The following is a 20,600-nucleotide window of genomic DNA, read 5'->3' on the forward strand; positions in this document are numbered from 1 at the left end:
ACACACACACACACACACACACAAAATTGTGGATGGTGCAAGCTACAACACACACTCGGACATATATACATACGGATTTGATGGATGGAACAAAGTTCCACATGCTCTCTCAAACTTTACATATATACACACATGTGCATGCATACACATAGTTGACGGATGGAAGAACAATGTTCCAACAACTTTATTCTTTCTTCCATAGCTTATATATCCCAGCAAAGTCTTTCAAGCAGTATACAATTGCAATGTGATTGCATACTATTTTTAGTGAATGATTATGAAAAAGTATGTTCCCCAGTAGCTTTATAGGAAACAACATTACGCAGTACAGGTGAAGAAAACAAGTTAGTTATTCCAAAGAATCCATGTACATCCATAACTGAGCAAGCAAGGGAGTTTCCTCAGCCAGTGTCTCTTACTGGCAGGCAGTATTTTGTGGTTACAAAGAAAGGATTAGTTATTTTATTATTTTATTATCTATTGTTAAAAGTAATCTTATAATAATCTTAAGCTCACATCTAAACTCTAAATCAGTCATATTTATTTTAAATCCTCAGAATGCAATCTACCCATCAGTAATTTTTATTAAATCATATCAGGAAGCTGAGGGCAAAATGGGTATAAAAGGAGTTGGAGCAGTGGCTTAGCAATTGAGCACTGATTGTCCTTCCAGGGGTCCTGAGTTCAATTCCCACCACCTACATGGTGGCTCACAACCATCTGTAATGGGATCAGGTGCCCTCTTCTGGTGTGTCTGAGGACAGCTACAGTGTACTCATACACTAAATAAGTAAATCTTCTTTTTAAAAAAGTGGGTTCAAGAAATCAGTCAGCAGCAACCCAGCCTCAGCGAGAGTCACGTCAGCCAGTGCTGCTGTTGTTCTTGTTCCCTGACCATGAAAGATCCCAGCGTAACTAAGAAGGGTGCCTTTCTGAACTTCGGATTGTTCCCTAAGATTTTCTACATCACAGCCAGTAGCAAAAACATCTCAACCTGGCTTCACTAAACAGTTTTATTTTTCCAAATGCTTTGTAAGGGTGGTGGTCATTGCTCACAATCTATGCCTCTAAGTTCTTCTCCAGGGTGGTGACGGAATGGTTCATCTGCTGCACAGCAATGCCTGAAAGAGATGAAGCACTGTCATTGTGAGTGCCAGAGAGGCTGCCCTGTGAGGGGCTGGAAGCCCCTGAGTTTTCCTTCAGTTCTTAGATTAAGAGAGACGTGAGAGCAATAGGGAGAGCAGAACTCCACAACAGCACTAAGTCCTCAGGGCCATGCCTCAACCAGAGCACGTGGCTATGCTTACTGATGGGCCAAATCCAGAGTTCTGACACCATTTATTGTTCCTCCTGCATGGTCCTCAGCTCTCGAAATTGTCAGTTGTGCTTTGTGAGGCTTAGGGATTAGTTCAGTGGTAGTCCGCTTGCACTGAACCCTGGGTCTGGTCCCCAGCACTGAAAAAAATTAGAATGGTGGAAGGAGGGAGGGAGGAAAGGGAGGGAGGACAGATAAGCATGTGGGTGGGATGGCTTAGCTAGTGCAGGTTCCTGCTGCCAAACTGGGGACCTGAATTCAACCTCTGGTACCACATGGTGGTTGTACAGAACTAATTCCCACAAATTGTCCTCTGACCACCACACATGTCCTATGGCATTTGAATACACACACACACACACACACACACACACACACACACACACACACACACACGGTTACTTAATGGAGAAAAAAAAAACCTTTTGGTCTGACTCACAAATACCATTTTCTCCTTGTTTCTTTCTGTTTTGTTTTGAGATGGTCTCACTGTGTAGCCCTGGCTGGTCTAGAGCTCAGAGATCAAACTCCCTCTGCCTCCCAAGTGCTGGGATTAAATTGTGCTTCATCACTCCTGACTTTCAAACTTCATTTTCTTATTTTTCTTGAAATTAGAATGATACCATTTTCCTCTTCCCTTTCCTTTCTCCAGCCCCCACCCACACCCCTCAAATTCATGGCTTCTTTTCTTTAATTGTACAAATATATATGTAATGTGTTCCTAAATATACAAACACAACCTGCTCAGTCTGTGCAATGTTACATCAGTGTCACTGACAACCTGCTCAGTCTGTACAATGTTACATCAGTGTCACTGACAACCTGCTCAGTCTGTACAATGTTACATCAGTGTCACTGACAACCTGCTCAGTCTGTACAATGTTACATCAGTGTCACTGATTTCAAGGTTGAGTGTGTGCTGTTGGATGGTGCGGCTCTCTCTGGGAAGGCCATCTGTCCCACTCACCTTTGTTTAATTGCCTACAGTCCTGCCTCTGGGCTGGGGCCCTGATAGCTTCCCCCCTCTGTGTGCCTTTTGGTCTCCTTGTTGTTCTGGTCTTTGTTCTTTGGTTTGGATTTTTTTTTTATTGAGTCAGAGCTCTAAAAAGATTTCTATGTTGTAATTATTTGCTGTCCTTTTTTAAGATTTATTTATTTAATGTATATGAGTACACTGTAGCTGTCTTCAACTAGAAGAGGGCATAGGATCCCATCCCATTACAGATGGTCGTGAGCCACCATGTGGTTGCTGGGAATTGAACTCAGGACCTCTGGAAGAGCAGTCAGTGCTCTTAACCGTTGAGCCATCTCGCCCACCAGCCCTGCTGTATTTCTTAAATATTTTCCAATCTTAAATTTCTCCTTGTCTAGACTTACCCCTTGTGACTTAATTGTTGTCTCTTGTACTGCGTGTTTCCCACAGACTGTCCTTCGATTCAAGGTTCCCAGTGCTGTCTCTGCCATTTCCTGTGACCCTGTGGTTACAGCTAGAGGTTTGATCAGATCCAGATCTTCCTTCCTTTAGCCAGTGGCAACACCGTTGGTCTCTTGCATGGCGACTTGAAATAGATTTTACGTTTGGGAGGTGTGTGTTCAGTGCACCCCATGCTTTGCAGGCACTCACTTCAACCTTCGTGGAGCTTCATAAAGCTAGCACCTGCCAACTTATAGCTGATTATCAGACTTCCCGTTAGGGCCAAGTGATCTCAAACCAGTGTGTTCTAGACAGACCTCTTGGTTCCGTTGTGTTGTACGTGATTTAATTTTGTGTATGGGGTGTGTGTGTGTGTGTGTGTGTGTGTGTGTGTGTGTGTGTGTGTGTGTGTGTGGTGTGTGAGAGAGAATTCACTTAGTGCTATATAAAAATGTTTTGCATTACAAACTCTTTTACATTTAGTAATTGAACTCAAAGACTTACTACTACCCACCATCTAACTGAATTATTTGTACTGGGATTCACCAACTGTGAAAGCCCTTGAGGACAGATGTCTGAGCTGCAGATAGGACCGTTTCCCTTTGGGCTCACCGAGTTGGGCATTTTTTCCCTTTGAGCTCGCTGTCTTCTGCTCATGCACGGTGGCTCGTCCATCTCTTTCTGCTTTCTCTGCATGCTCATCCCACTCACAGTATTCTACTGTTTGCAAGTGTGAGAAACTGGCCTGGGAACATAAAAGCAAAGCTAGCTTTTCATCGTGTGCGTGCATCTGTGTGCATCTTTAATTCATTCTGCTCAGTTCTGCTGCTTATTAAATCAAACCACTGGAACTCTAGCCCCAAAAGTAAATATCAGGCTGTGTTGACCAACTGCCACGTTTGAATATTGAATGGCTTGATCTGTGGCTGACGTAGAAAAGCATCAATAGCTGAGACCAGATATCAGAGCAGTGAACACAAACCATCACATAGAGGATCCTACTGTGTGGCTTTGCCCATTGACGTGCAGGGAATAATTTATGTTTTTCTTCCTTTGAGACAGGATCTTATGTAGCCTTGACTGGCAACTCAGTATACCTAACTTGAACTTCTGATTCTCCTACCTCCACCTCCCAAGTGCTGGAGTAGGGGCTTGCTGGACCACCATACCTGGCTAAGTCACACACGCGCACACCAGGCAGGGTTTCTCTGTGTAGCTCTGGCTGTTTGGGAACTCAGGGTTAGGGTTAAGAACTTGCTCTGTAGACCTGGCTGGCCTTGAACTCACAGATATCTGGTGGATACCTGTCTCTCTCTGCCTCCCAAGTGCTGGGATTAAAGGAGTGTGCCAGCACTGCAAGGCTAAAATATTTAAGGGTTACTATGTTTATTCATAAAGACCTTTAGAATTCCCACTTGAACTGTTTAATCATCTTGCCTGGTCTGGGAATAGCGCCGTGCTGTACTGAGTAAATAGCTTGAGTGGCATTGGACAGGCTAAACATACATCCTGAAGAGTATTTGTTCCCTTTCCTTGCAAGGCTGAGGAACTTACTTTCCTAAGCCCGGTGTTGTCTGGGCTTCTTGAAAATGCACTTTGTTCTGGAATTGCCCTATAAACGCTTGGATTGTATATTGTGCCTCTCCAAGTGAGGAGAATGCCTGTCCCAGTGCTGGTGAGTGCTGGTGGCTGCTGAGTGACTGTCATGTGTCCTTCCCTTGCAGGCTCGCCTGTCCTACATGCGGGTGAAGTACCTTTTCTTCTCCTGGCTGGTGGTTTTTGTTGGAAGCTGGATCCTATATGTGCAGTATTCAACCTATACAGAGCTCTGCAGAGGGAAGGACTGTAAGAAAATCATAGTAAGTATTTTAAATGTTTTAGTTATTTTTTTTAAAAAAAAACCTCCTATAACAGACTATGGTTACTACATAGGGACTAATTACTAATTGTCTTCAACAGTAAAGGCAATTTGATATTACAGTTGGACTGAATTTCCTAACTATTTAGTAAATCCAATTCTCAGAAGTCTAAATATATAGTACTGGTAAATCAGTGTGGAAGCAATCTCACTGTGAAAAGGTGTTTTTATTTTCAAATATATTTGAAATTTGGTTTATTGTATGTCAGATTTTTAAAATGTTTAGGGTATAAGTATGCTGTGTATAGATTTTCTAGATAACATACTTTAAGTAAATGGAGTTATATCTGATCCTGGCTGTGAGTGCTGTAAGGCACTTACTTTCAACCCTTGGGTTTCTTAGCTAACTTAACTCCTTGTTTTCTAGCAGTGCCCTTCAACATGCATCAGCGCACTCTCTCAGGAGCATACATACTTGTTTTTGTCGTCTTTGTGGGACTCTGGTTCAAACCATGGACCTCGAGCATCCAAACGGGTGCTTACCTCCAGACTATACCCACCTCTATGCAAAAATTTAACGTGTGGCGTGTGTGTGTGTGTGTGTGTGTGTGTGTGTGTGTGTGTTGCAAGCATGTGCCTTTGAATGTCAGAGGACAACTTTTAGTTTTCCCTCTCTTCCATGTTCCTGCTTCTGCCAATGCTCCTTGCTATGCTGTCTGTGTGAGCGTCTGGCCGATTCTCCTTTTCCTTTCCTAGCTCACCCTAGGAGTGCAAGGTGACATGTGTGAGCAGATGCCGCTGGCCTTTTACATGGGCTCTATGATTGAACTCAGCATCAGAGTTACTTATCAAGTGCTTTTACCCCTGGGGCCATCTTCATGGCCTCATCACACAACTGTATTTTTAATAATAATGGCTTGCACCTTCTGGGTACAATGGAGACTGAGGCAGGAGGATCATAAGTTCAAAGCAAGACTGGGATACATAGTGAAAAATTATATCTCAAAGTAAGAAGAGGAGGAGGAAGAGGAGGGTTGGTTCTTAGGATTTCAGTACTTCAACTGTAGCATTATAAGCTGATGCTTATGATGAAAGATTGCTGGAGTGGTTCCCCTAGTGCACTGTTTCTACTTGGTTAGGGGTTGGGGTGAGAGGTCATCAGCAGCCACGTTCCTCCTGCTTTATTCTGAGTGTCTGCTGTCTCTTACACTCTCTACTTCTGTGTGAGGGGTTGTATCTGTTGTGGTGTGAGTGGTGTGAGGGGTTGTATCTGTTGTGGTGTGAGTGGTGTGAGGGGTTGTATCTGTTGTGGTGTGAGTGGTGTGAGGGGTTGTATCTGTTGTGCTGTGAGTGCTGAAGTGAAAGCTCCTTAGGTATGAGGTCAATCACCTTCTGAACTGCATAAACTGTGCAAGCTACTGAACTCCTGCAAAATGGTAACTAAGACCATTTCCAGATACTTACCTTCTACTACTATATGATTACTTACTATCACCATAATTTCCTAATTACTAAGTGATTGCAGACAATCCAATTTGACCAGCTGTGTAGAAATCTTGTATTATTGGACTCTGTAGGTGGGATTTCCCAGACATGGCCTGTTTCATTAGCTGGAGAGGGAGAGAGGTGCTTCTCCGCTGTACACGTCTGAGGACCACAGAGTTCCATTTGAGTCCTCTGACTGGCTTCTCTGTGGTGGTAGTTCAGGGTCCAGTCTGCACTTCTCTGAGACGTGCCCCGCCACATTTTAGAGGGCTGGTGTGAGTGTTAAAGGAACACACCCTCTAAACTGAAGCACTAAGAGATTGCAGGGACCCTAATTTAATCACAGTCTCTTTAGAGACTCAGTTTCCAAAGATAATGGTTTGCTACTTAAAGCAATCAGCTTAAGACGCACTAGATTGAAGCCATTAGGAGCCATGTTCTTGGTTAGACAGTAAATGCACAACAGTATTCCATTTACCCTCGCCTTGCCTGAGCATCTTTAATGTTTGAGGAAGAAGTCAATAGAGAGAAAATGGGGGAAAATTGAGACAGAGCACAGAAAACGGCAAAGACTGGAAATGTCTGAGAGAGGAGTGGAGAAAACAATGATTGGAGCCTGGAAACTTTCTAGGCTTTGTGAAAAACCCAGCTCTGCCTTCTCTGTGTGCATCTGCTTGTGTGTCAGCCTCTGTACATGTGTCTGTCAGTGTACGTCTGCTTGTATGTGTTGTGTGCCTATACATCTGTGTGTGTCTGTGTGTGTCTGTTGGTGGGTGTCTCTGTGCCTTTTGTCAAGCTAGCTTTACCTCTCTGTGTGTATATGTGTGTGGGTGCTGTGTGTCCGTATGGGTATCTTTGTTGTATTTGTGGAGGGTGGGGTGTCTGTGTATATATGTGTGTGCCTGTCTGTCTGAGTTCATGTGTGCCTGTGTGTGTACATGTGTGTGGAGGCCTGTATGTTTTTGTGTGCCTATGTGTGTGTCTGTCTCTGTATGTGTGTATATGTGTGTGTGTCTGTATGAGTGCCTTGTGTCTGTTTGTGTGTGGGGGGGTGTCTGTGTCTCTGTGTATGCATGTGTCTGTGTCTGTGTGTCTTGTGTTTTTTGTATGTATGTCTGTCAGTTTGTCTGTGCCAGTGTCTTTGTGTGTATGTATCTCTGTGCTTGGTTTTTTTAGTCTTAAGGAGAGCCAGCTGTCTGAAAGTGATATCTTAAGTACATTTTTAGAACATGGATTTTTGAAAATATTTAGAAGCCAAAGATTACACATATGTTTGTGGTTATTGCCCCCTTGTGGTCCAGTTTGCAGTCTAGGGAAGGATTCCCTCAATAGGAGTGAGGTTTGTAAAAAGGAAGGCAAACAGTGCCCTCTTCTGCTATAATGAGGAATGTCCAATCAAAGTTAAACGTGCACGGTTTATTACAACAGGAAGTCTCAGGACTTTTATTTAAGTTGCTTAGTAACATTATTGGCTATTTGATATACACCTGAAAAATTTTTAGACATTTCTTAGAGTGATTATAGTTTTATGAAGCCAGCTGCTTTTTTCACACAAACGTTTGGGAAACGTGCCTTTGATTTGGGATGGAAAGCCACAGCTGTTCTTTGTGACTGTCCCTCTGACGCAGGATTAGCTTGAGGCCTTTCTCATAACAAGAAATCTGATTCTTGTGGCTGACTACCAGACTAGTCACTGCTTACTGATTTACTAATAAAAGCCTTTACTAAGAAAATAAAAAGGAACTTTCAATACTATATACTGTTCTACACACTACAAGGGGAGGGGAACTTCAGAGATGCCCAAGACAGTCTGTGCCTCTAAATCACCTGTGTTCCGCCAGACAGGATAGCCAGGCTGCAGATGATGCTGGACTTGGGGCTAGAAGGAAAGAAGAGAGGAGGAATGCTGGCTCAGGGTGTGCGGCCATCGTCCACGTGGAGAGGGAAGCGTTGCAGAGGGCTGCTTTTGAATATTGATTGTATACAGTGAAGTGATGTTGGGATTCAGGAGTTGAAGTCAGGTCAGTTGAAGGAGGCGGCTGTCAGTCCTGCCCCAGCTCTTCATGACAGAATGTGCTACACCTAGAGAAGGCTCCTCAGCTTGTCAGTTTGGCAGGTGCCCTTCTCTGTGTTTGATGATCTGCCAGTCATTGCACAAAAGTCCCGAAAGGACAGCATGGAGCTGCAGCTCTGTCTCAGGTGGCTTGTGTGGAGGGAGGGGGTGATCAGTGAGGACTCTGGGAGGGGCATCTGAGTAAGTCAACTTTAAACCTGTTCTTCTAGTTCCAGTTCAGCTTGTCAGCCTAGCTGGACTGATTAAAAGCACAGGCTCTGGAAGCTGACTGGGCCTAGGCTTCATTTTCCTGCAAACAAAACTCCATGCAGCATGTGGGGTCACCTGCTTTCTTTGGAGGAAAAGATCTTTTGATTACTGACTTAGTTTTCGTTGGTAATGTCGTGAACATATTAGGAAAACACTTCACTACTGGTTAAGGTCTCTATGTGTGTGTTCTGATTTTTAACTTCTTTGGGTAGTCTCTGTCTCTGTCTCTGTCTGTCTGTCTGTCTGTCTCTGTTTCTGTCTGTCTCTCTCTGTATCTCTGTCTGTCTGTCTGTCTCTGTTTCTGTCTGTATCTCTCTCTCCCTCCCTCTCTCTCTCTCTCCCTCTCTCTCTCTCTCTCTCTCACTCTCTCTCCCTTTCTTCCTTTATTTGGTTTTTCAAGACAGAGTTTCACTGTGTAGCTCTGGCAGTCTGTACTGGAACTCACTCTGTAGAGCAGCAGGCTGGCCTTGAACTCACAGAGATCCACCTGCCTCTGCCTCCCGAGTGCTGAGATTGAAGGTGTGAGCCATCAATGCCCAACTTTAGGTAGTTTCTTGGTTACTTTTTTATTGCTATGATAAGACACGCTTATTCCATGACCAAGAGAAGAGTTTATTGGAGCTTACATTTCAGAGGGTAAGTCCATGATCATCACAGTGGAAGGCAGGCATGGTGCGGGAACAGCAGCAGAGAGCTTACAGCCTATTCCCAAGTAGGAGGCAGAGAGCTACCTGAGCATGGTGTGGGCTTTTGAGCTCAAAGCTCACCATAAGTGACACACCTCCTCCAATACAGCCACACCTCCTAATCCTTCCCAAACAGTTCCCAGTGTTCAAAGATGTGAATCTACACGGACAGGTAGCATGCAAAGTAATGAGTTTCATCATGGCATCTGCATATGTGTGTCATACTTTGTGCTAGTTCATTCCTCTCAGTACCTCTTTATGCTTCTTTCTTCTTGAGCAATTCCTTTTTTCCCTCTCAGTTCCGATTTCACTATTTAAAATATTCACAAGAATCCAGGTAGCTCATGCCTATGTCTGGGAGATCAACTCAGGAGGATCCACATGGGCAAGCCTAGGCACAGAGTTCCAGCTCAGCCTGGGTTACAGTGGGAGAGCCTGCCAGGGTTACAGTGGGTTAGCCTGCCTGCCTGGGTTTCAGTGGGACAGCCTGCCTGCCTGGGTTACAGTGGGACAGCCTGCCTGTCTGGGTTACAGTGGGACAGCCTGCCTGCCTGGGTTACAGTGGGACAGCCTGCCTGTCTGGGTTACAGTGGGACAGCCTGCCTGGGTTACAGTGGGACAGCCTGCCTGTCTGGGTTACAGTGGGACAGCCTGCCTGTCTGGGTTACAGTGGGACAGCCTGCCTGTCTGGGTTACAGTGGGACAGCCTGCCTGGGTTACAGTGGGACAGCCTGTCTGGGTTACAGTGGGACAGCCTGCCTGGGTTACAGTGGGACAGCCTGTCTGTCTGGGACATTTTTTTTAGAACAATCTGTTACCCTGGTTCAGCTTTGCTGCTTCATCGACATTGTTTTTGTTATTTGCATTTTCTAGGAAATTGTTCATTTTAAACGTATTGCCATGAAATCATTCGTATTTTTCACAGTCACCACCCAGTGGTTGCCTGTTAGTGCTTCCTTTTGCCTTCTGTCCTGTATCATGGCCAGTCTTCCTGAGATTATGAGGATGAATCTCTGGTATTCCATTGCTTGTTACTTCGTTGCTCCCGTTGCCTCCCGTATCTTGAGGAATTGACTCTGCTGCCATTAGTGCAGGTTTTGGTTTTACTTAGTTTAGGCTTTAAGTTTGAGCCTATTTAGTGCTGCATGTGCTTTCTTACGTTTTCAACCTTGCGTTTGGAGTTGTAAATTCCCCTCACAGAGATGCTGGTGGCTGTTTCCTACAAGTTTTAATTGTTGTTTCATTCTAAATATTTTGCATATTCATTTTCAAGTCTACTTTAAATTTTCCTTTTAGATCGTTCTTGCTCCTCCTTCTCCACCTCCTCTTTAAAAACGGAGTTTTGGGCTGGAGAGATGGCTCAGCGGTTAAGAGCACTGACTGCTCTTCCAGAGGTCCTGAGTTCAAATTCCAGCAACCACATGGTGGCTCACAACCATCTATAATGAGATCTGATGCCCTCATAAAATAAATAAACAAATCTTTAAAAAAAAATGGAGTCTTATTCTAGCCCAGGCTGGCCCAAAGTCGTCTTGTAGCTCAGGCTGCTCTAGTGAACTCTCACTCTGAATGCTCAGCCTCCTTTTTTTCCCACATAGACTTTCAGTAAATTTTATTTTTCTTTTTTATTTTTTTCGGAGCTGGGGACCGAACCCAGGGCCTTGTGCTTGCTAGGCAAGCGCTCTACCACTGAGCTAAATCCCCAACCCCTTTTTTATTTTTTTTGGAGCTGGGGACCGAACCCAGGGCCTTGTGCTTGCTAGGCAAGTGCTCTACCACTGAGCTAAATCCCCAACCCCGACTTTCAGTAAATTTTATTTTCATCTTTTTGGGAGTGGCAGCCGTTGGGGATGACTTTTTTTTTAAAGATTTATTTATTTACTTTTATTATATGTAAGTACACTGTAGCTGCCTTCAGACACACCAGAAGGAGGCATCAGATCCCATTACAGATGGTTGTGAGCCACCATGTGGTTGCTGGGAATTGAACTCAGGTCCTCTGGAAGAGCAGTCAGTGCTCTCAACCGCTGAGCCATCTCTCCAGCCCGGGGGATGACTTTTGTTTTCCTTCCAATCTGTTTATTCATTCATGATCAGAGAATGTGTGGTCTGCATGGTTTAAATCCCTCTGTGGACAGTCCCTGCAGGAGGCTTCACCTGCCTCAGGAGGCTTCACCTGCCTCAGGGCTCCCACCCCCCTGCATCAGGAAGAACTGAGCCAGTGAGTCAGTCGGTCATCTGCTGCCAAGCAGATGCACCATGCAGATGCACCATGCAGATGCACCATGCAGATGCACCATGCAGATGCCTGCATTTCCTAAGAAATCTCACAAAGGAAAGGCATTGGGCATCGCTGTGCCCTCATGGCCTCCCAGACCTGCAGTAGGGACTGGACTGCCTTGTTCCGTCTGTAAAGGTGGACTCCACACTCTCAGTTACAGCCAGAGCTAACAGAGAAAGCAGGGCACAGCCCAAGGCTTGTCCCAAAACTAAAGGCCACTTCTCCAGGTAGTAGCATTTTCCTCGGGACCAGCCCTGTTCACAGGGATCTGCACCAAGTGCTGTTAGTAGTGGGAGCATGTGTCAGGAGCCCGGAGCACCACAGTTTGCACAGGAGTGGGGGGGAGCCAGGCAGCCTGGGTTGGGATCCTGATCCTGGCTGTTTAAAATGCCTTAACTGACACTTATTCCCTTAACTTTACAGTGGAAGTGGCAATAAATAAGTTCTGTGACAGAATTGTCAAGACAATAGATGATCGCTGCACTTGGGCAGTGCCTGCCACACTGTGGACACACAGGCACGGCAATACTGCATCAGCAGTTCCCAAATCAATGCCACGGATGCTGTCATCCTGACCCGCTCTCCAACTGGCTGCCATGCTCAGTTCCTCCATTCATATACATTGATATCCACAGTCCTCAGTATTCATTTTTGAAGTCCAGTAAATGTCAAGGCACCTGTCACAAGAGACATTCACATCACCTCTCCTTAGGATATATACCCTTCCTATCTGCAGATTAAAATGAAGCTTTTAAAATCTACGCTGAATTTTTTTTTTCTTTTCCACTGTTCTTGTCAGCTTTCTCACAGGGTGGGTAACAGTATGCCCAAGAAAAACCAGCTTCAGGAAGAAAAGTTCATGGCGCTCATGCAACATGCTTCATGCCTGTCTAGATCCACTGCTGTGGGTCTGACACAAGGCAGAACTCTATGGTGGCTGGAGCCTCTGGTGAAGGAGCCAGGAAGCAAAGGCTTGGGGAGAAGGAAGGGCGAGCACAGAGCATCCTTCACAGGCTCTACCCAGCGGCCCCATCATACACCTCAGCTTCACTTTCTGACTCTGACACCACTGCCCAGCAGCCCAGCTGGAGACCGGTCTTTCAGTGCATGAGCCTTGGGGGCAGCGGTGGGGGTGGGGGCAAGTTCCAGTTGCAAACCCCAGCATGTGCACTGCCGTGTATCTTTTTTTTTTTTTTTAAATGAGACAGGGTTTTCTCTGGGTAGCCCTGGCTGTCCTGGAACTCACAGAGACCCACCTGCCTTTGCCTCCAAAGTGCTGGGACTAAAGTGCACCACTGCTCCCAGCATGCAACTTCGGTCTTCCATATCATCTACAGATTTATCTCAGATTCTTTTTACTTTTTCTCAGTTCCTGTTCTCCTCAGTTTTTTCAATATAGTATCTTCGGTCTTCCTATATTTTTACCCTTGTTTATCCTTTCTACCACACTACCTTTTAAAATAAAATGGGTAAGTATCTGTGCCTGCGTCTTTGAATACCATGAGCATTCAGTGGAAGCAGAGAGGAGGTCAAATCCCCCCACAATTGGAGTTATTTATGGCTGTGAGCCACCACGTGGGTCCTGGGATCTGAGCCCAGGTCCCCTATAGGAACAGCAGGTGCCCTTAACCACTGAGCCCTCTCTCCAATCCACATAATGTGGCTTTTTACTTCTAGGTTTTTGTTCCTTTACTTTCTAAGTTCCATTAGCTTATTCTATATCCCCTCTGATTTGTTGTTTTTGATGCCTCGAAGTCTTATCTAAGGGGCGTCAGTAAATCCTTTGAATTCACAGCACTCTTTCTGTTCCGCCGTCTCATCCCAGCAGTTTCCAGGATATTGTCTTTATCTGGTAGCAGTTTTCATATTCCTTTCATAAGCAGCCAGGCAGTAAACCAAACTGGAGGTGAAGTTGGTGTGCATGTGCCTGTGTGTGTTGTGTGTGAGAAAGAGGAGATGAGGCTGAGAGACAGGCTGGCTCCCCTTAGTTCTCCCCAGACGCTGCAGGACTGCTTACCACAGCCCCTCCAGCTCCAGTCCACCACTGCCTGCCTCCAACAAGATAACACTTTAAGGATTTTGCTGTTTAGCCTTGCGTTGTTGAAGCCAAGTGGAATTCTGGGACATTCCCACAGCTGTGTCCCTTAAACCTTTCAAGCCAGGAGGATGGTTTGGTTTCTGAGCTGTACCTTCTGCTTGGTGCCTTGACAACTTGGTCTGACGTCTCAGTGGGAATTTAATCTCAACTACTTCTGGGCTCTGACAGAATCTTTGAATTACGTAGATCATTGGTGGTGGTGGTGGTGGTGGTGGTGGTGGTGGTGGTGGTGGTGGTGGTGGTGGTGGTAGTAGTAGTAGTAGTAGTAGTAGTAGTAGTAGATCATCCTCATTTATTGTGCTTAGGGTTACACTAATATATTTTTGTTTGTTCTGAGGCAGGGCCTTGCTGTAGTCATTAGACTCAAGATCCTCCTGCCTTGGACTCACGAGTGCTGGGAATATAGGCCCATACTACCACACCTAGATTCGAACATAATTTTATCAGAGATAGAGTAGATGTTTCTCTTCTCTTTTTCTTGTTTTTGTATGAGTTCAAGGATGCCAGAATGACCAAGGTAATGTTATTTTGTATTTTTTTAAAGATTTGTTTTATGTATATGAGTACACTATTAAAGATTTATTCATTTATTATATGTAAGTACACTGTAGCTGTCTTCAGACACACCAGAAGAGGGCATCAGATCTCTTTACAGATGGTTGTGAGCCACCATGTGGTTGCTAGGAATTGAACTCAGGACCTCTGGAAGAGCAGTCAGTGCTCTTAACCGCTGAGCCATCTCTCCAGCCCCCTCAGCCCATATTTTGTTATTTTGAACTTTTAAATTTAATTAAAATTCAAAACCATTTTTTAAAAAAAATATAGTACTTTTCTTTTGGAAGGAGTAGAAACCATACTGCCTCAGACCATGTTAATTGGAAAGAATACTTCCAAATTCTCTCTCTCTCTCTCTCTCTCTCTCTCTCTCTGTGTGTGTGTGTGTGTGTGTGTGTGTGTGTGTGTGTGTGTGTGTGTGTGTGTGTGTAGCCCCTCCCTTGCTGTCCTAGAACTCGATCTGTAGACCAGACTGGCCTCAAACCCATAGAGATCCCCTTGCCTCTGCCTCTGCCTCTGCCTCCCTTTCCATAGTGCAGGGATTAAAGGCACACACCGCCACTGCCTGGTTTGAGAGTAACTATCAATCACTCAGACTCTTCAGATATTTCTACTCATGAACATTTACCAGCTTCTTATTTCTGATTCCCAGTGTGACAAATACAAGACCGGAGTTATTGATGGGCCTGCATGCAACAGCCTCTGTGTCACAGAAACACTGTACTTTGGAAAATGTCTGTCCACCAAGCCCAACAACCAGGTATGGATCTGGCCGTTGTCATCATTATTAATCATTGGTTTTTTGCTACTGTCTTAACTGTCTTACATAGGCCAGACTGGCCTCTCTCTGTGGCTGTAGCTTTTCTTAATCATTCTGCCTCCAGCTTCTAAGAGCTGTGTTTATAGTATTGTACTATTTTACCTGGCTAGTAAATTCTAAGTTTCTCTTAAACTAAAAAGCATTATTAAAAAATTCTTAACGCTTGGGGGCTGGAGGGATGGCTCAGTGGTTAGAGCACTGACTGCTCTTCCAGAGGTCCTGAGTTCAATTCCCAGCAACCACATGGTGGCTCACAACCATCTGTACTGTAGACTGATACCACCTTCTAGTGTGTCTGAAAGCAGCTACAGTGTACTCACATACACTAAATAAATATTTTCCTAAAAATTTTGAAGCTGAGGGATACTTATATCAGGAGACTGGAGCAGAAGGATTTTGAGTTTGAAGTCAGCTTGATATAAATAGCAAATTCCAGGCAAACCAGGAGAGAGAGAGAGAGAGAGAGAGAGAGAGAGAGAGAGAGAGAGAGAGAGAGAGAGAGAGAGAGAGAATGAATTCTGTCTTAAAGACAAAACACATCCTCTCAAATATACATAACTAAAAATTGTTGAATCAAATGAAGCTTTAGGACTTTTATGTATTTCCATTTTGTAAGGTTTGATACGTCATTCAGTAGGTATTTTTGGGAGACTGAGGCAGAGCACTGTTGTAAATTTAGTGTCATCCTGGGCTACTCAGTGAGTTCAAGGTGATCCTGACCTACCTAGAAAGACTCTTGTTGTGGTATAGTTAAGAAAGGGGCACTACTGGTTCCCATGCATCACCACTCCACCATTGTCCCCTGGTAATCTTGGACGGGGCAGTGGCTCCCTGGTATTGGTTCTGGTACTGTAGGGCCATATAGAACCAACATTAATTTATTTCAGCAACAGCTGGCTTCAGTGAGGCACCAGGCCATGTTAGCCCAGCTGTCTTCCGGCCCTAGCGGTCTCTCTGTCCCCATTGCTAGTCACCCTGCCAATCCTGGCCAGCTGGGAACTCTGGTCCCAGCTACCCAGTAATATCAAGACTCAATAAACTATAACCCAACAACCAGATTTATATGCTAAATACTCAATGTACAGTGCATCCACACAATACAGCCATAAGGATATAAACCACCCACCTAGATAGGATAAATTCGCCTACAGAAATCCATCCCAGCTACCTTGGCCCTTCAGGACCACCCGGACCTGGGGTCATTCTTTCTCAGTCTCCATTTTGATTCTCCCTCCTTCTCCTTCTCTCCCTCCCTACAAAAACGTTGTCCCTGCCTTATTCTTTTACTGTCCAGTCATGGCCTTGGTCTAACTTGTGCCAGCCTTCACCTGCGTAATGACTACCTCAAAGGAGACAGAACAGAGGTTTCTTAGGCTGCTTTCCCCATCATTTACACAGTGTCCAAGCCATGAAGAGGGCTTTGTTAACAAAACCATTCCCATCCCAAATGGAGGGATGAGGCAGAGGAGGACGAGACTGGCGTGATCAGCGTCAGCCCCACCACTTCTTGTTCGACATTCAGACACACTGTGGCATGTGGGATCTGGGGCTCCAGCAAGTCCAGCAGGGACACTTCCTTGCTCTGCTGTCTGTAAGTCCCTCATACATCCCTTGTCTTCACATCTATCCTCTGAGTTTCCATTACAATGTTGACTTTACTCCAAGCTCATCACACCATTTAGGGGCTGTTTGTGGGGAACTCAGCCTTGAATAAAATGTAGTAAATACTGCATAATGTTAATTTGATAAGTACCCACTTAATGTCCATGATTTGCCACCAGCCTAAACATCCTAGGGGGGCCCTAAATCTTAGCTACACAAAAAGCATTGCACAAAAGCACAAAATGCCCCCTTGAACTAGGGCCTAGAGAAGTAGATCATATTGGGCCTTGCTTTTGGCTAGGATCCTTCCAGTTTTATTTTTAAAAAACTCTATGTATGCATTATATTCATCTTTTAAAAATTATTTATTTTTTTATGTATATGAGTACACTGTAGCTGTCTTCAGACACACCAGAAGAGGGCATCAGATCCCATTACAGATGGTTGTGAGCCACCATGTGGTTGCTGGGAATTGAACTCAGGACCTCTGGAAGAGCAGTCAGTGCTCTTAACCACTGAGCCATCTCTCCAGCCTTCTGTTTATCTTTTAAAAGTCCTTTAAGAAGAAATACTTTGGGAGTACTTCAGATTTGCATTCAGGAATAAAGTCAGGAGCTGAGTATGCTAGTGTTTACCCAGGAGGTTAAGCAAGAAGATTTGAGTATGAGCCTGGGTGACACAGTGGACTGCCTCATACTGGTAAAAATAAAGTCACAGATGTAGCTGGGAGGTCCAGTGCTTGTTTACGTTTTGTAGAGGACCTGAACATTTCTGCTGTATGCTTGTGCGGTTTCCTTTCATATGATGCACAACTTACGCTTTTCTTCACAAAGATGTACTTAGGCGTCTGGGACAACCTGCCAGGTGTCGTGAAGTGTCAAATGGAGCAAGCTCCCCATCTTGACTTTGGAACTGACCTGGAGCCAAGAAAGGAAATCGTGCTATTTGATAAACCAACCAGGGGAACTACTGTACAGAAATTCAAAGAAATGGTGTACAGTCTCTTCAAGGTGAGTCCGCCTAGCGCCACTCCTCAGAGTGAAGCCTCGTCCCTTACAGAGGGGCTGGCAGAGCCTCACATTGCTGACAGCCTTTTACCTCCATCAGAGACGGTCTGGAAGCAATGATCCAGAGAAAGTAAACAACTGGAGGACGCTCAGCTTTTCTTATTTATGGTAGTTATTAGAATTGAGGGGTCTTAGATTATTTACGATAGTTATTATTAGAATTGAGGGGGTCTTAGGTTGCTGTGCATTTTGACATTCACCTGATACAGAGCCAGGTACAATGGCTTACTCCTGTACTCTTAGCTGCTTTGAAGACTGAAGCAGGAGAGTTGCCTTAAGTTTGAAGCCAGATGGGCAGGCCAACCTGGACTATAATGTGACACTTGTATAAATAAATCAATAAATCTAAAACCAAAATAGTGAAATAAAATTAGTGTACTCTATCTCCCTGGATTCCTGTCCATTCCTCTCCTCTTATATGGGGAACAAAACAAGGACAGACGGGGCCACTGAGCTGTATCCCTAGTCCGCCCTTTTTATTATTTTTTTTAACTGATTTTGAAAATGACTAAATTGATCAGGCTGGCTTTGAAAAAGTATCCTCCTGCCTCAGCCTTCTGAGTAGCAAGGATTAATACAGGTGTGCACTATTACATTGGACTTGAAATTATTTAAATCTAAAGAAATCCATTGTGATGTACATATATAATCTCAGGACTTGGAAGGCAGAAGAGAATCAGGAATTTAGTTTAGAGTCCCTTTAGGCTACATTTGACCATCTCAAAAAAAGAAAACTTAAAACACCCAAAACCAAAAATAGTATTAGAAATAATTTACTTTTTATTCTAGGGAGATAGCTCAAAAGTAAATTCACTTGCCACCAAATGTCTTAACTAGAATTTAATCTCCAGAACCCACATGGTAGAAAGAGGGAACAGATTTCTACAAGTTGTCTGCCAACATCCACCCACACAACAGTTCATAGTACACCACATGTGCACAGACACCACACCCCTATTATTTGGGAGATATAAATTTTCTTTTTTATTCAGTGGCAAGGTAACTGCTAGCACTGTGGTATGACCTAGAACTGATTCTTTTACAGATGCTTTTTGTTTTTAGACCAGGAGTTAAATTCAGGAGGACCCTCACCCACAGAACTCTAGACTTGGATTTACTTGCTAAGTTAAACAGACTGGCTTTGAATTTAGGATCCTAATTCTAGTCTGTGTAACTCAACAAATTCTTGTCTTGGCAGGCAAAATTAGGTGACCAAGGAAACCTCTCTGAGTTGGTTAACCTCATCCTGACAGTGGCTGATGGAGACAGAGATGGCCAGGTGTCCCTAGGAGAAGCCAAGTCAGCATGGGCACTTCTCCAGTTGAATGAGTTTCTCTTGATGGTAATACTTCAAGATAAAGAACATACCCCCAAACTAATGGGATTCTGTGGTGATCTCTATGTGATGGAAAGTGTTGAATATACCTCTCTGTATGGAATAAGTCTTCCATGGGTTATGGAACTTTTTATCCCATCTGGGTTCAGAAGGAGCATGGATCAGTTGTTCACACCATCATGGCCCAGAAAAGCCAAGATAGCCATAGGACTTCTAGAATTTGTAGAGGATGTTTTCCATGGCCCTTATGGAAACTTTCTCATGTGTGACACCAGTGCCAAAAACCTAGGATATAATGAGAAATATGACTTGAAAATGGTGGACATGAGGAAAATTGTGCCAGAGACAAACCTAAAGGAACTCATCAAGGACCGCCACTGTGAGTCTGACCTGGACTGCGTCTACGGTACAGACTGCAGAACTAGCTGTGACCTGAGTACAATGAAGTGTACTTCAGAAGTAATACAACCGAACTTGGCAAAAGCTTGTCAGTTACTCAAAGACTACCTACTGCATGGTGCTCCAGGCGAAATCCGGGAAGAACTAGAAAAGCAGCTTTATTCTTGTATTGCTCTCAAGATCACAGCAAATCAAATGGAAATGGAACACTCTTTGATACTAAATAACCTGAAGACATTATTGTGGAAGAAAATTTCCTACACAAATGACTCCTAGTAAAATTTGGACTATTACCACTATTGAGAATCTACTTATGTTTGAGCATTTAAAAGAATGGCTTCTGTCCCCTGGGCCTATGGAGTCGTTTTAAATGCATGTTATGACAGTGATGGCAGGTATAGAGCCAAGAGATGTCCAAAACTCATTCCTGCCTTTTTACAAGTTCATAAGTATATTCACTGTTAACTATTTTGACTTTAAAAAAATTAATGCTGTGAAAAGCCTCATTGCATACAGTGAGTGGTCTGTAGGTGTTAGCCAATCCCATTGCATAGTGAGTGTTCTGTAGGTTGTCAACCTATCTATCCCATTGCTGGACATTGTTTGCACTGAAGCTGCTGTCTAAACAAAGACATTCATACATGGACTTACTAATGTTTTAGCATGGTAAAAGTTTGCACAGTAACACAAAGAATGCTACACAGGTAAACTCAAAGGACTCGTTTATTAAAGCTCAGTTAATATAGCATGGTTTACTGTATACTTACACATTTTACCTTCAGATGGCTCCACTGCTGAATGGCTTTTTAGCTTCAAGCATATATTCTACATGCAGTTACCACTGCAACTGAAATTCATTATCCTGAAGCTCTGATAGTGTCAACAAGTGATGTACATTATCTTAGGCTGGGGATGTAGACCAGCAGTCAACTGTTTACCTGACACTGTAAGGCAGAGGCTACAGATGCAGACTGCCTCAGCTGAGACAGACCAAGGAAGACTGGAATAAATCAGCAAGAGTTCTTGCTCCTTGTGGTTGAAGGGCTATTTCTTAAGAGGCATAAATATATCACCTAGTACTTTTTCCCACATGAACCTGATAGGCAAGGTTTAATATTTGACCCTTTCAAGTTATTTTCTTATGTACATTCGGGTCTGGCATGTACAATAAAGATGAAACAAAACAAAAAACAAAAACAAAAAGCCCCAGTCCTCCCTTTCTCCCCACGACATAAACTCCACTGTTGTTCTCAAATCTTTAAAGCCAAGGATTAGCACCAGTTGTTCACTTTTTTTTTTTTCGGAGCTGGAGACCGAACCCAGGGCCTTGCGCTTCCTAGGTAAGCGCTCTACCACTGAGC

At 44.1% G+C, this 20,600-nt stretch overlaps 1 protein-coding gene across 4 annotated transcripts in view; it reads left to right on the top strand.

Moving 5' to 3' along the window:
* The window catches only part of Dipk1a (divergent protein kinase domain 1A), a 70,845-nt gene extending 50,403 nt beyond the window's left edge, over positions 1 to 20,442 (top strand). Inside the window, exons 2-5 of one of the 4 annotated variants that reach the window (NM_001170456.1) lie at positions 4,454 to 4,588; positions 14,668 to 14,775; positions 17,271 to 17,447; positions 18,703 to 20,436. In NM_001170456.1, the coding sequence (NP_001163927.1) occupies positions 4,454 to 4,588; positions 14,668 to 14,775; positions 17,271 to 17,447; positions 18,703 to 19,515 (1,233 nt within the window). In that variant the 3' untranslated portion in view covers positions 19,516 to 20,436. Of the gene's footprint in view, positions 1 to 4,453; positions 4,589 to 14,667; positions 14,997 to 16,233; positions 16,427 to 16,969; positions 17,448 to 18,702 lie in introns of those variants that run through there. The other 3 variants (XM_087583739.1, XM_087583740.1, XM_087583738.1) reach the window with 3 other exon arrangements.
* The last annotated feature ends 158 nt before the right edge of the window (positions 20,443 to 20,600 follow it).

Source organism: Rattus norvegicus, chromosome 14, assembly GCF_021556685.1.
Source record: "Rattus norvegicus strain SHRSP/BbbUtx chromosome 14, alternate assembly SHRSP_T2T, whole genome shotgun sequence".
In the NCBI taxonomy this organism is placed as follows: domain Eukaryota; kingdom Metazoa; phylum Chordata; class Mammalia; order Rodentia; family Muridae; genus Rattus; species Rattus norvegicus.